Source organism: Galeopterus variegatus, unplaced genomic scaffold, assembly GCF_000696425.1.
Source record: "Galeopterus variegatus unplaced genomic scaffold, G_variegatus-3.0.2 Scaffold2816, whole genome shotgun sequence".
Classification (NCBI taxonomy): Eukaryota; Metazoa; Chordata; class Mammalia; order Dermoptera; family Cynocephalidae; genus Galeopterus; species Galeopterus variegatus.
Genome location: NW_007728927.1, coordinates 250,014 through 266,555, shown reverse-complemented (window position 1 = coordinate 266,555; position 16,542 = coordinate 250,014). Strand labels below are relative to the sequence as shown.

General features: G+C 37.4%; 1 protein-coding gene across 1 annotated transcript; it reads left to right on the top strand.

Moving 5' to 3' along the window:
• The first annotated feature begins 596 nt into the window (after positions 1-596).
• On the top strand, positions 597-15,655 carry LOC103598983 (alpha-(1,6)-fucosyltransferase-like). The gene is made up of 2 exons (XM_008583059.1): positions 597-796; positions 14,539-15,655. The coding sequence occupies exons 1-2, from the start codon at positions 605-607 to the stop codon at positions 14,854-14,856; spliced, it is 510 nt and encodes a 169-aa protein (XP_008581281.1). The 5' UTR covers positions 597-604; the 3' UTR covers positions 14,857-15,655.
• The last annotated feature ends 887 nt before the right edge of the window (positions 15,656-16,542 follow it).

Sequence of the window (16,542 nt, the reverse complement as noted above, 5' to 3'; positions counted from 1 at the left end):
ATCAATACATTTCAATTAAAAAATAAATGAAAAAAATAAAGTAAGATTTGGTTGGATGAATGGCAGTGAAACATCTTAAAATAAAACATTAATACAAAAAACCAAAAAAGGATGGGAGTTGGGGAGAATATTGATTCTCACAAATTTTTAAAATATTCAGCTCTTAACTTCTTTGTATTATTAACTTGTAGTATCAATGAAAAAAACATTTACAAAGTCTAATCTGAATTGTCACAAATTCAAAATTAAAAATGTAAATGAAGTTTTATCATGATATTTATATTCTAAAGGAAAAGCTTGGTGAGCAAGTATGAAAGCAGCTTGAGTAAATCTTAGGGGTAACTTATTAAAAGGAGAATAAGTAGCCTTCAGTTTTCAACTCTTTCATGAATTGATAAAGGACATTTTGATATATGTATGTGTGTTTTGTGATATGCCAATAACATTAAATATACAGGGCATTCCAGAATGGTTTCTGTCCACTGATAGATTCTGAGATGACTCATCAACAACTCTATCGAATGCCTTAATTAAAGCTCTCTGTACTATTAGAAAGTGAGGAGCTCTTGGTCAAAGGAGCAGGTCTACCTCCTGATAGAATACTATGATTTCAATGACCATGTATAAATTTATTTCTTTTTTTAGGTACCCCAATTATGAATTTATTAGTGACAACTCTATCTCTTGGTCAGCTGGACTGCACAATCGGTACACAGAAAATTCACTTCGGGGTGTGATCCTGGATATACATTTTCTCTCCCAGGCAGACTTCCTAGTGTGTACTTTTTCATCCCAGGTAGGTGACAGTAGGGCATTTTTAAATCACAAATACTTGTTGGTTATACTGGGGTCAGGAAAATTATTATTTGCATGTCTGTGTGTTTTTAATGTTAGTTGTCATGACTCAGGTGCAATTTTTCTGGTATTTAACAATGATCCCTTTTGTGAAAGAATTCCATAAAATAGCTATTTGAGTGCACTGAATATTTAATTGTTTGCAAACAATGGTTGAATACATCTCTACTGAAGCCAGTTAGTGGAGTTATTTAAAGTATTTGGCTTGTTCACAGCATTTAACAGAAATAGCAAGTAATTAAGCTTACTTTCTGATTTTGCATGTAGTCAATATGTAACCAAAATCCATCCATTTCAAGCACTGATACTAAGAGGCTTAAATCTCCAGCATTTTGCCTCACTTGATTGCTTTATAGAAAAGACTAAAGAAAGAATAAATGTAATTCCTTTTCAAGTACTATTACATTTCTAGCAAGCAAGAAACTGTACTTTAAATTTAAGCAATACAGCATCACAATCATTCTTTTAATTTACTTGTTGCAGATAATTATATGTTATGCGCTTGATGTGTGTGCTTTTATGAATGGTCCAATCAGCCTTATGTGCCCTGTGGAATATCAGTATAGCAATTTATTGTGGATTTTATTCTGATCTTTCATTTCTATACAATACAGTCATGTGCTGCATAATGATGTTTCGATCAATGATGGACCACATATATGATGGTATTTTTACTGTACCTTTTCTATGTTTAGATATGTTTAGATACATAAATACTTTCCATTGTGTTACAATTGCCTTCGTATTTAGTACAGTAACATGCTGTACAGGTTTGTAGCCTAGGAGCAATAAGCTGTATGCTGTGGTATAGTAGGTGTGTAGTAGGCTATGCTATCTAGGTTTGTGTAAGTATACTCATGATTGTTTGCACAACGATGAAATTGCCTAACGACGTGTTTCTCAGAACACATTCCTGTCATTGAGTGACACTGACTGTGTTATTGGTTAGTTCATTCAATAAGCTGTTAAATGACTGTTTGTGCTCAAAATTATACTAGGTGCAGAGGGGATCTCAAAGGAGATTGAAGATATAATTTTTGCCCTGATCCAAGATCTAATAAGCAAAATATTCACACGAAATAATTAGAGGATAATTACCAAAAACTATATCCATATAAGATAAATGTATGCATAAGCCCAGAGAAGAAGCAGAGAAAAGAAAATGTGAAGAAGGAAAGCCACATCATTTTCATGGGAATATACTTGAGAGAATAAAGAAATGGACAGTTTTTTATTGTATGACAATGTACATTGTCATGTTGGGATGGTGATATGATTTTTGGAAAGATATCTACCTAGGCAAAGGCTACAAGTTCATTCAGTATGGAATAAGAATACAACTTACTACCTACCCATAGACAGCTACACAGAACAGGAGTCAGATAGCAGTCCTAATCAGATGGAAAAACTTCCTTGGCCTTTGAGTTCCCATATAGGCATCATAATTTCTCCCTAATTAGGGTGAGGATCTTGTCACTGAGAAACTCCCTTTTCCATTCTTATGTAGGGAGGGGGCAGGGGTTTATAACTACTCAACTCTTTTTGAGAATCTGGCTAGGTACCTAACTGATCACAGGTGCATGTAACTAGTAACAACTTCCACACATTTCTGATGCTTATTATTTGAGTGAATCAAGAGTCACTTTCCCAGATGTACCACCTTCCCTGTAGACATAGATTTTAGGCCTGCCTGAAGTCTATTCCTCTAGTCCAGGGTTTCTCAACCTAGACACTATAGGCATTTGGGGCCAATTTGTGGTGAGGAGCTTTACTGTGCACTGTAAGTAACATGTTTAACTCCATCTCTGGCCAGTAGCACCCCCACCTCAAATTGTGACAACCAAATATGTGTCCAGAAATTGCCAATTATCTCCTGGGGGCAAAATCCCTCTGGTTGAGAACCACTTTTCTAATCATAAAGCTCTAAAATGAAATAAATACATACATGTCTATGTTTACTGGCCTTACATGTATGTAGGCACTGAGACTTACAGCAACATGCTCTGTGATGTGCTTTACTTCTTCTAGCCCTCCTTAATAATACCATTATACTCATTCTGGAATGGAAAGAAAATCTTTTTTCTTTGTTTATTTTTTTTCCCTTTCCAAGGATGTGCTTTTGAATTTTTGCTCCTCATATCTCTAATTTTGACCCATAAATCAGAACCCATCATTTCATGGTGGTAGAATTATGTCCAGGCTTGAAGAGAATATTGTTCTACTACTTTATTCTGTTTTATGCATAATATCAACCTCAGTATATTTAGACGTTGGGTCCAGAGAAGCAGTTCTTATGAAGAAAGAGTGGTGCTGAGAGGACTTTTTGTATCCAAAGGAATGAGATTCATACTTATATATTATATTGTTCCTAAAAACTTTTGACAGTCAGACAGAGTTTACCCAAAATAATTTCTGCTCTTTTGAACCAAAGCACAACTCAAACAATATTTTGTATCCCAAAACAGACTTTGAATACCTCAAAATATTTTGTTAGGGTTCAAAATAAAAGTTTAACAATAAAAGTATCTTACATTTATGTAGTGAATGGAAGTTTGTCAAATGTGGTCACTTCCGTTATTACATAACTTATTTGACAACTAACAGCTATATCATTTGAGATTGTGTAATAATTCTACATTCAGTGATAAATCTTTGGGCTTACTTCATTTCAGTATTTTCTGGCAAATATTTTTAGTACAGTTTAATATTTTTGCAATGTGAATGAAATTGGTTGCTGGATGGCAGAGATTCCCTTGCCATAAGCAAAATTGGAATTGTTCGAAAAATGCCCCAGAAATGTCTTGTCATCATCACCAATAGGCTGTGACAAAGTCAGTGATAGGATCAAAACCCCAAGCCATTGACTTCACTGGATAGAGAACAAGAATGAGGCAATATGGGCTCTGCAGTCAGACTATCTGGATATAAGTCCGGCTTCTACCACTTAGTGGCTGTGTGGACTTGAACAAATTACTTAGCCTATCTCAGCCTGCTGGTTTTTTTCACATGTAAAAAGAGTAATAATAATAGTACCTACTGCATGGAGTTTTTTTGATGATTAAAGAGTTATTACATGTAAAGCATCAGAATAGTACTTGATAACATATTAAACACATTAGCTGCTATTACTATATATAGTAATATTTATACGAATATCTTTGCCTGTTAGAGAGACTCTTCAGTTATTTTGGCAACTCTTTTTCACATGGCTCCGTTGCAGACTACGTGCTCTCATATTTCAGAAGGAGCATGAAACATGCTATTCAAGGACTCCATTAGCTCTGCATATGGTCATGGATAATGCTTAGGGTCCACCCAATCACCGTGTCCATTGGACGGGAATAACAATTATTTTTCTAAAACATTTTTTAATTGACACATCGATTTACATATTTATGGGGTACAGAGTTATATTTCAATACATGTGTACAATTTGTGATGATGAAACAGGGTAATTAGCATATTCATCATCACAAATATTTATCATTTCTTTGTGACGAGAGCATTTGAGCTCCTCTCTTTTAGCCATTTGAGAACATACAGTAGATTATTGTTAATATAGGTTCCTAGCACTGCTGTACACCAATAGAACTTATTTAACAATTCTTTACAAAGAAGAGTAACAAGTAACATTCAGCATATTGATTTCTCCATACCAATGTACCACATCAACTCCATTTTGTTCAGCTTACTGAAAGAGAATATTGCTATATAATGTGAATTTTCAGAAACAAAAGTTCTTTTTTCATAAGTGATAAGTCGTAGTATTTGCTATGGCAAATGCAAGTAAACTTGAACATATGATGACCTTAGGGAAATTAATCTTCAGACTCTCATATATATACCACAGGTGTGCTAGAGAATGGGAGAATACTAAAATTATAAATCCAGAAGAGTGACAAAAGAAATAATATCTAGAACAAAATCTGAGCCCAGAATAAAACATGGACAACCAAGTCTCAACTGTCCTTGATAATCTCATATTGCAAGAGATGATTAGGAAGTGGTACAAGTTTAATATCTTTTTCATAATGCTTTGACAATCCTTAAGTTTTATTCATGTAAACTTTCTGTCTCCTATACACTATTTTTTGAGGAATTTTATACTTTATAACAATAGTGAAAAAGAGTTGATCTGTTGACCATGAGCTACTGTAGACAACAATGGAAGAATGACCTGCCATACTAGGAGGAAAAATACACAGCTTGATGTTTGAAAAACCACAGGCACGAATGTCATGGCACCTTAATCAGGATTCGTCATAAGGTTTTGTATGCATCACCCTAGTCTTGGAGCTTCTAATCTTTCTTGGTTTTATATACATAAGTGAGGTCTTGGAATTCTCTCATGAAAATATTGGAATTATTAAATGAAAGTATTTTATTTTACTTTTATTTTATTTTATGTAAACATTTTTGTGGCCCTTTACCAATTTCTCCCTAACCCCCTCCTCACCTCCCCCTTTCCCACCTCTGGTGGCCTCAGTTCTGTTCTCTCCTTTTGAAAATTCAAGGAATTATTGTGATTGTTGTATTTTTCTTTCTTTCCTTTTTTCCCCCCCCAGCTCCCATTTATGAGTGAGGACATGTGGTATTTCTCTTTCTGTACCTGGCTTACTTTACTTAACATAAATTTCTCTAAGTTCATCCATGTTGCTGCAAGTGGCAGAACTTCATTTATTTTTATGGCAGAATAGTATTCCATTGTGTACATATACTGCATTTTCCTTATCCAATTGTCTGTCGATGGACATTTAGGTTGGTTCCAACTCTTAGCTATTATAAATAGAACTGTGATAAACATGGGAGTACAGGTGTCCCTTCAACATATGATTTCCATTCCTGTGGGTGTACACCCAAGCAGTGGGATTGTTGGGTCATAGGGAAATTCTATCTGTAGTTGTTCGAGGAACCTCCATAATGTTTTCCATAATGGCTGCACTAATTTACAGTCCCACCAATAGTGTAGGAGTGTTCCCCTTTATGTACATCCTCATCAGTATTTGTTGTTCTCTGGCTTTTTGATACTGGCCAGTCTAACTGGCATGAAATGATATTTCAGTGTGGTTTTGATTTGCATTTCCCTGATTTTTAATGATGTTGAGCATTTTTTCATGTGTCTGTTGTCCATTTGTATATATTCCTTAGAAAAATGCCTATTTAGCTCCTTTACCCATTTATTAATTGGATTACTTGGTTTTTTACTGTGAAGTTGTCTGAGTTCCTTGTATATTCTGGATATCAATCCCTTGTTGGATGCATAGTTTGCAAATATTTTCTTCCACTCTGTAGGTTGTCTTTTTGCTCTGTTAACTGTTTCCTTCCTGTGCTGAAGCTTTTTATTTTGATATAATCCCATTTGCTTATTTTTTCTTTTGTTGCCTGTGTTTTTGGGGTCTTTTTCATAAACTCTTTGACCAGTTGTACTTCCTGAAGTGTTTCCCTTACGTTTTCTTTTAGTAGTCTTATATGGTTGGGTCTTATATATGTCTTTAATCCATTTTTAGTTGATTTTGGTATGTAGCAAGAGGTACAGGTCTAGTTTTATTCTTCTACATGTGGATGTCCAGTTTTCCCAGCACCACTTAATGAAGAGGCAGTCCTTTCCCCAATATATGCTCCTGTTGCCCTTGTCAAATATCAGTTGTCTGTAAGTATGCAGGTTGCTTTCCAGGTTCTCTATTCTGTTCCATTGATCCATGTGTCTGTTTTTATGCCATTAACATGCTGTTTTGGTTACTATACTTTTGTAGTATAGTTCAAAGTCAGGTAGTATAATGACTCTGGCTTTATTTATTTATTTTTGCTCAGGATTGCTTTAGCTATTGGTGGTCTTTTGTTGTTCCATATGATTCTTAGGATTGTTTTTTCTGTTTCTATGAAGAATGTCATTGTTATTTTGGTGGGGATTACATTGAATGTGTACATCACTTTGGTTAATGTGAACATTTTCACAACGTTCATTGTTCCAGTCCAGGAGCATGGAATGTCTTCCCATCTTTTTCTGTCCTGTTTAATTTTTTGTTTCCATTTGCATGGTATATCTTTTTCACTATTATTATTCACTATTTTATATTTTTATATACTATTTTATATACTATATTAATATATTTTTATATTTTTAATACTATTTTATATATTTTTACATACTATTATATATTTGTTATATTTTATGCATTCAGTATTTATCACATCCCTTCACTATTTCTGTGTGTTTTTACAGGTGAAGTTAGCCAGTTGAAGACAATGTATAGTTGGGTCTAGCTTTTTAATCTAGTCAATCAGTTTGTGTCATTTCAGTAGTGTGTTTAATCCATTTACATTTAGGGTTGTTATTGAAACGTATTGTGTTGCTCCTGGCAGTTTATTGATTTTCATTTTGATATTTTAAACACTTTTTGTTCCTTTCTTCCCTTTTTATTGTTTGTCTTTGATGGTTGTTGGTTTTTTGAGGTGGTAAGATTCAGTTTCTTTCCCTTCTTCTTTTGCATTTTTGTTCTACCAGTGGATTTTTTTCTTTCTTGTGTATTCGTGGTAGTGATTGTCATTTTTCAGATTCCATATATAGGACCCCTTAAGCATTTCATGCAGGACTGGTCATGTGGTGGTGAACTCCCACAGTTTTTGTTTGTCTAGGAAATATACTATTTCTCCCTCATTTGTGAAGGATAGCCTTGCTGGGTGTATAGTATTCTTGGCTGGAAGTTTGTTTTTTTTTTTTAGTATTATGAATATATCATTCCCATTTTCTTCTGGCCTGTAGAGTTTCTGTTGAGAAGTCTGCTGTTAGTCTGATGGGGACTCCATTATAGGTGACTTGATGCTTTTGCTGCTTTTAGGATTCTCTCTTTGTCTTTGAGCTTTGCCATTTTATCTATAATGTGTCTCAAAGAGGATCTTTTTGGATTGAATCTGTTTGGGGATCTTTAAGCCTCCTGTATCTGAGGATTCTTATCTCTCCCTATACCTGGGAAGTTGTCTGTTATTATTTTGTTGAATAGTTTTTCAATGCCTTTTCCTTTCTCTTCTCCTCTGGAACACCCATGATTCAAATGTTTGTGCACTTAAGGTTGTCTGCTTGCTCTCTCAGATTGTCTTCATTTTTTAAAATTCTTTTTTCCTTTTTTTTTTTTTTTGTCCACCTGGGTTATTTCAAAAAGACTACCTTTAAGATTAGAAATTATTTCTTCTGCTTGTTCTACCCAGCTGCTTAAGCTCTCAGTAGTGTCTTTTATTTCAATGGGTGAATCAGTTCCATGAATTCTGCTATGTTCTTTTTTAAGGTATTAATCTCTTTGTAAATGTCCTCCTTCATATCCTAGATTTTTTTTTTTTCATTTCATTGTGTTGTACAACTGATTCTTCTCGTATCTCATTGAGTTTCCTTAAGATTGTTGCTTGGAATTCCTTTTCAGTCATTTCAAGTGTTTCCTGCTCTGTAGGATCTGGTATTTGAGAATGACTGTATTCTTTTGGTGGTGTCATATTTTCTTGGATTTTTGTATTTCTGGTATCTCTATGTTGATGTCACCTGATAGAGCAATTGTTTCTTCTATTACTCTGGAGTGGGCTTTGAGAAAGAGACTTCCTCTTCTTTTGGCAGTCCCCACTGGTGACTCTCCTTATGTCAATGCAGTCAAGTGTCTGGTGGGCTGCTAGCATGGAGGCTGTGGCTGCTACTGTGGAGGTGAGGCACTTTTGTGGCAGCCATGGCTGTGGCGGTGGCTGTGGTGGGCCACCCACATGGAAGTGGTGTTTTCAGCCTGCTGCCAGGTTCGAGGCACTGGCCTTAGCTCCTGCCTAGGACCCCATATGTGCTGCTACCTTCTGCTGGGTGGTGGCGGCTACCCTCGGCTCCTGCCTAAGACCTTATGTGTGCTCCTGTTTTCTGCCAGGTGGTGGGGCTGCCAGAAAAATTTTAAAAGCCAACAATATTGCTCTACTCTCTAATTTTGTCATTGTTGCTCTTAGTTTTCTGAATCTCTTCATCAGAACTGTTTCTCAAAGCCAAGTTTGTTCTGAAAGCCTCATAAATCGAAGAGAACAGCCCTCAGGATTTAATATGAAAATTAGAAGCAATATTAGCATTTTCTAAGAACATCAAGTGAATTTTGAAAGCTATGCAATCCCATTCTAAACTGTTCTACCAAATATGCTAATCTTGTTCTGTGTTACTGGAAATTGCCTATGCCCAAAGCATCTACTTTGTCACTTATTTTCTTATTTGATGAAACTATCTTAAATCTGAAGCAAAGAAATTATAGTTAGAAATAATAGTGGTTGACGGCTCATTTGTAGATGGGCAAAATATAAGAAAGATCTTTTGAAACTATTGTTTATCAGGTTCTGGAATCAATTTTTATTATTCTGGAATCTGATTTACAGAAAAGGTTCTAGATGCTCACTTTAAAGACTTCAACATTGTTAAAGTCCACATTGTTTAATGAGCAGATAATGTTGCTCAATAATTTCAGCCATTAAAAATCACCATAGGAAAAAATTATTTTTTCCCCCTGTGGCTCCTCCCTTTATGGCAGTTATTACAACACTTTTGTGGCACTCTCTGTTGTCTCAATTCCAAATCCACACACAACAGAACTATCCTCATTACACTTTGGATCAGATTTTGGAAGGCCCCAAGGGCAAAACCAAGAACTACATTAATTTTATTCCAGACAGATTTATTCCAGGTCCAGGCTCTGGATAGGAATTTCTGTGGACGTATGGTTCAGTAAAGAAGACTGGATACCTATTGAGAGTACCATGGAGAAAGCACAGGGTGAAAGCCCAAGATGTGATGTGACTACTTCCCAGAGTAGAAGGCAAGAAGAGTACTTCTATCAGCATGAGCTCTAGCTTGCAGTGCTGAATGCTCCACTGTGCAGCTGTTATTGCATTAGACCTTCTGGCATTCCTCACGATATAGCAAAGACCTTTGTCTTATTCTTTCAACAAAGGAGTTTACAGGGAAGGTGCACAGATCTCCCAGCATCACCCAATGAGACAAGAACCCATCTCCAACTTATAGTAGGAGAGCCTCCTGGCCCTATCTGTTTTGACAAAAACAAGATCCCATCTCCTTTGAGAAAGCTAAGGAGTCTCAAACTCAGCTGGATGTTCCTAAGGGATGAAATTCTGACTAAGGGACACCTCCCCCTTTTGAAATTGCTTTTTGGAAATAAGTTATATCTGTGTTTTATCCTTTGGTGGGATTTTTTTTTTTTTCCTTTTTGTCTTTTTTCATGTCCGGCAATGGATCGCAACCCTCAGTGTCGCGCCCGTACCGGACCGGGACCGGCAACGGGATCGCAACCCTCGGTGTCGCGCCCGCACCTCGCTCAGCCAGTGAGCGGGAACCGGTCTGTATGTGGGATCCGAACCCTCGGCGGGAGCGCCTCCACACTCCCAAGCGGCGCACTGTAGCAGTGCGCCACCGAGCCGGCCCTTTTGGTGGGATTTTTGCTGTTATCCATTACTGTGTGCTTAGTGGTGTACTAAAAATAATATGGTGCCATGTCAACACAGAATGAAATAAAACATACTACGTGTAGCCAGCTGCAGCTTTGCAAACCATATACTATCCCTCTCAGTCAGGCTACCTATCAAGAATCAAACCTGAGTATTGACATCAGCTGCAAGCCTGTATGGAATTGTCATGTAATTTGAATTTGTAAAGCCCAGAGAGGGAAGCCTAGGGTGATTAAATGCAAACATCAACAAGATAGTAATCTTTCTAGCCCTTTGCAATGAAATGTCCCATGGTTGATGTAGACAGTTTTTTAATTACTCAGAATGTTATTCATTCAAATTAAATACCACCCATGGACTTGCATCTTCATTCAACAGATACTGAGTGCCTACTATGTGGCAGGCACTGTTCTAGGTGCTTATCCTAAGGCAGTTTTATGTGTGGTTGAGAGCACATACTCAAGAGCCAGAAAGAGTTCTGTGGCTCTGCCATTTTCTAGCTCCCTTTTTATTGTTTTGTTTTTTGGAAATGTATTTAATCTTTTCTGTTTCTTCATCTGTAAAATATGAATAATAGTAGTACCCACCTGACAGATTTGTTGTGAGTTAAGTCAGTTGGGGGTGGTGGAAGCACGCTGCTGGAAGAGTGCCTGGAACATAATCAGTGCTTATTAAGCTTAGCTGCTATCATTATGGCCATTATTATGAGGAAGATAAAGGGCCACACCTGTCTGGCACTGCTGTAATTGGAGGGACCTGCAATTCATTTTAGTCCAGAAATCTCTTACATTAGCCCACCTCAGTGTCTGAAATTTCTACCATTAGTTATTTCTTTGGTTTAAGAAAATACATGTATTATCCACCAAGGCTAACACATTAATAATTATTGATAACAAAACATAAACTACTTGTTAGGATTATCTCCAAAAGAAAGCAGGTCCCAAAGGGTGTAGGACAGAGGGCAACATTGTTTTTATGAGAGTAAGACATTTAAGAGTAGAGAGAAGGAAACACATCAGGGTTCATTGCCCCAGTAGAGATTGTGGTCATCCTAAGAGTAATACAAGGCCCTGCATTCCTGGCTAGGGATAACTGAAGAGTGTGTAGAGGGACCCTCAAAAGAAAACTCTCTTGTTTTCCCAAGGCTGGCCTTGACCTTATGTTATATGTTTCTGGTATTACAATATGAACATGGAGAACAGGATTTACAAGAGAAAATATGTACAGCAGTTACAAGCATATTGTCAGGCTGGGTCACAGACCCTTCAAACCTGTTGTGCAGACTGGGTCACAGACCCCTCATATGCAGGTCACAAGCTAGGTAAAAGATCCTGGGAACCATTCGCAAGGTTGACATGTTTTATTCAGACATGAGCTTAGACCTCAGCCTCAGCAGCAGCAGTGGCCCCCTGGAGGCCTCCCTGGGGCATCCCTGGGGCCCTGTGGATCAGAGCCATTTGTTCTTTATACTTAAGTCAGATAACCCAGGGACACCTGGGTGCAAGTCAGATAACCAAGGAACACCTGGGTCCACATGTGCAATTACATCAGACAATAGCCAAGGAACTCCTGGGCACATGTGCAAAGTTAACATATTTATATCAAACAGGCTAGGTCATGCTCAGCAAGATTCTGAACAGCTGAGGGAACCTGACCATTTCTCATTCTCCTTACACATATGCATACTGTCTGGTTTAAAGTTGAACCTACCACTTATTAATATTATAACCTTGGGCAAATGCCTTAACTTGCCTTTGACATTTGTAAAATAAGCATAATGATAGAATCTTATGAAGATACTAAGAAGATTACATTAGATAATACCTAAAAGGAATGTCTGACAGTTAGCAAAAGCTCAGTAAATAGTAGCCTCTATTGTTGTTATTGTAATGTGCTGTTATTGGAGTTGCTTTGTTTTAATTATTTAGTTTCTTCCTATCCAGAGTCCCCACATAATTTTGCTTGCCCTGTGTGGGACTTTGGCTGAATTTGAAGTTCAAAAGTTTCAAAGCTTTTTGATCCCCATTTAATTACAGTCTCAGTTTTCTTACAGTGATCTCGATTGTATCATGACATTCCCAGTATAGACTTAGTTTGTTGGGGAAGAAACAAACTTGAAAGTAAAGTTTTAATTGTCTTGGTTCTATGTCTAGTTGAAATTCTAACACTAGACTTAGCAAATCACTTAATGTCCTTCATCTCTAGAAAATTAAAAATACTGTCTGTAAAGCTACACTACACCACTTGTCTGGTTGAGGCAATAGCTACGCTAATTGTACTGCGAGGGCAATTCATAACTAAAACCAAAACATTTCATTTTAGTTATTCTAAGGTTACTAAGTTTCCATTTGTATTGTCAGGGCTAGGGCTCAGACCTTTCAAATCTATATTACAGACTGGGTCACCAGACCCCTCATGCGCAGGTCCACACTAGGTAATTGGGAAAGATCCCGGGAACCATTGGTGGAAGACATGAGCTCAGTCCTCAGCAATGGCAGCAGCAGCTTACAGGTCCAGCAGCTCACAGGTCCGGTGGTAGCAGTAGCCTTGCGGAGGTTCCCGGGGGCCCTGGCAGCAACAGCTTGCAGCATCAGCCTCCAGCAGCAGTAGCAGCCTCCCCACGGCCCCCCCTGCCCCCGGAGGCATCCCGGGGGTGGGGGGCACTGTGGCTCAGAGCCACTCATCCTTTATACTTAAGTCATAACCCAGGACACCTGGGTGCACATGCGCAGCTATATCAGACAATAACCAAGGAACACCTGGGCACACGTACATATTTATATCAAATGCTTGGCAAGATTCTGAACATATGAGGGGCCCTGGCCATTTTCATATATTTTCCCAACACTGCATAAATTTATTTTCATTTGCAAATTACATATAATATTTGAGAATTGCCCCTCATGTTCCTGAAATTCTGATTTTCTAAGAAGTTGAAGAAATGAATAACCTAATCAGATTTCATTTAATCATAACAGTTAAGAATGAGCATCTCCATTCAGTTTTTGATCTTCATGAATGCCAAGGTTTTAAAAGACTGCCAGATAATCCTAAATTGCTCAACCAAGCAGATTAACAATTACTATTGAAGTGTCATTTTAAATAAATGGAAAAGTATTGGTGTAGGGGCAATGAATCTTTATTAACTGAGATGACCATAACTGGAGATTTAGAAAAATTTGATCCGATTTGAGTTCTGTATTCACAATATATAAAGGAAGAATTTTCTAAGTAAAATGGTAGTATTCTCTCTTCCGTTTTTACCTATTCTTACAAAAGGTTCTGACGTCCATTTACTCTATAATGAATCTATTAATTGCTTAAAATGTTATCCCATTGTGGAATTTCACCTATCATTTGGTGGGCAGGGAAGATATTCTTTGGACAGAGTGATCTTTTAGTAGCCTTAAAACGACACTAGTTAGGGCTGGCCAGTTAGTTCAGTTGGGTAGAATGCGGTGTTTTAATACCACAGTCAAGGGTTCAGATACCTGTACTGGCCGGCCACCAAAAAAACAAAAACAAAGAAAATCTACACTAGTCAAGTAGATGCACCTTCTCCCAAGGCTAGCCAAGCTTTTGTCCGTCCAAGCATGCTACTGTCTACACAGCACACTTTAAAACTCTTTGGAACAGAAATGGCGGATATGTTTTAGCATCCTTGCCAGTGCTAGTTGATAGTCAGTAATTACATGACTCTCTGTTAAGAAGAGTTCTGAGACCAAGTTCTAAGTTAGCAGAAAAGAGTATGTGATTGATTAACAGTGAATGGAGGAAAGAGAGCAGCAGCATTTGTGTTAAATATTTGCAATTCTAATCCTAGACTTTAAATTCTTCAAGAGCATGAACTATGCCTTACTTATTTTTGTATCACCAGCACTTGGACTGGATCACTGTGTGGCTCTTAAATAAATGTTTATTAAAATTGACTGCTTCATATTTTTAAAGTACTTTGCACAACATATATGTATATATTTTCCCCCTAGAAACCTTAATTGTAATCATCTTTTGTTATTTGTTTTGTTTTGTTTTGTTTGTGTCTTAAAAAAGGATCCAAGCACAGAAATGAAGAGAACAAATGGACTGAAAGCTTAGACTAGAATCCACTGCTTCTCAGCCTCTCAGTCCTGGAGCCCCTCTCTTTGGTTGAGAGCTTCCAGACTGCTATGAAAGACAACTTTTATATACTAACAATTTTTTTCATTCTTTTCCAAGGTCTGTCGAGTTGCTTATGAAATCATGCAAACATTGCATCCTGATGCCTCTGCAAACTTCCATTCTTTAGATGACATCTACTATTTTGGGGGCCAAAATGCCCACAACCAGATCGCCATTTATCCTCACCAACCTCGAACTGCAGATGAAATCCCCATGGAACCTGGAGATATCATTGGTGTGGCTGGGAATCATTGGGATGGCTATTCTAAAGGTGTCAACAGAAAACTGGGAAGGACGGGCCTATATCCCTCCTATAAAGTACGAGAGAAGATAGAAACGGTCAAGTATCCCACGTATCCTGAGGCTGAGAAATAAAGCTCAGATGGAAGAGATGGACAACCAAGTTCAGTTCTAACCATTTGAGCCAAATGGTAGATGAAGAAGGCCCTGACCTAACAACATATGGTTAAATGAGTAAACACCCTCATTACCAAGAGGACTTGAGAGAGAGATGGGAACCAGTAGATGCTTCCTTGGTGGAATTTCTCTTTAACAAGGGCTACAATGCCCTCAAACCCATGCACAGTACTATAATGTACTCACATATAACGTGCAAACAGCTTGTTTTCTACTTTGCCCCTTCTTTCAATATTATGTCCCCATGAAACAAACACTGCCACATTGTGTAATTTAAGTGACACAGAAATCTTGTGTGAGACTTCAAACATGGTGCCTATATCTGAGAGACTTATCTGACCTATTGAGAAGACCTGAACAGCTCCCTGCTGTGGGAAAGTTGATTCTTGACCAGTGGTGGTGGTGTGACCACTGAATTCACTCCACTCAACAGAATGAGAATGGGTTTTTTTTCCTTTATAAGGTTGTCTGGATTTTTTTTTTTAAAGTAATTGCATCAGTTCATTCACCTCATCATTAATAAGTGAAGGATACATCAGAAAATAAAATATTCACTCTCCATTAGGAACTTTTGTAAAACAATGTCATGAACAAATCCTTTAGTACTCAATGTTTCTGGACATTCTCTTTGATAACAAAAAATAAATTTTAAAAAGAGGAATTTTGTAAAGTTTCTAAAATTTTTGTATCATTGGATGATGTGGTGATCAGCTTTACAGTGGAAGAACTGTGATAAAAAGAGGAGTTTTATAGTTTTCCATCTTTACTTTTTTTTTCCTATTTCTGATAGAGTAACTAATCACTTCTTAAAGAGACAATGGTCCAGTAAACCTGCAGGTATGAAGGGCTGATTTTAGTTGGTTACAACATTACAAAGTTGCTAAGAACACTCTTTGGGAGCTTTCCTTCTTTTATTTTGAACATTGTTTTAATTGAATGAAATGATCATGCTTATTTGGTAATCTTTCTTATTGTGGCTAATACCACTTTTTGTGAGTTGGGTCTTGTTGTTTTATCCAGGAACCAGTTTGTACCCTTTTCTATCATTTCCTGCTTTTGAGAGTACCAGGAATCTTTGGGGTTGGGTAACTGACTCTGTTTCTATGGTATATGTCTCACAGTAGTAGAATCTGGTGACCAAAGAAGAGAGGAACCAATGTGAGACCTAAAATGGGCATGGGATTATCTCTTCCAAAAACTTCCTTTTAGTAATTCGCTGTGAGAGTCAGTAGAATCTGGTGACCAAAGAAGAGAGGAACCAATGTGAGACCTAAAATGGGCATGGGATTGTCTCTTCCAAAAACTTCCTTTTAGTAATTCGCTGTGAGAGTCACTTCAGAAGATAAGACTTTGATGCTCTCTCTCTTAATATCACTTTTCTTGTCATGACAACACTTCCTATTTGTATGTAGCCTGCCTCCTACAGATTTCTGGCAGGAGTTCAACTTTCTAAAACAAAAATTTGATCTATGTAGGAACCAGTATCAGGCCTGGTGTTAAATATCAGGGATCCCAGACAGAAAAGCTCAGTTAGCTCTGGCCTTCACATCCTCACTAAATGAAAATGCCTCTATGTAAAATCTTCCCACCAAACCTTCCTAAATTCTCACCTCTCAAGTCAAGCCTCCCAAAGACCAAAAGTTA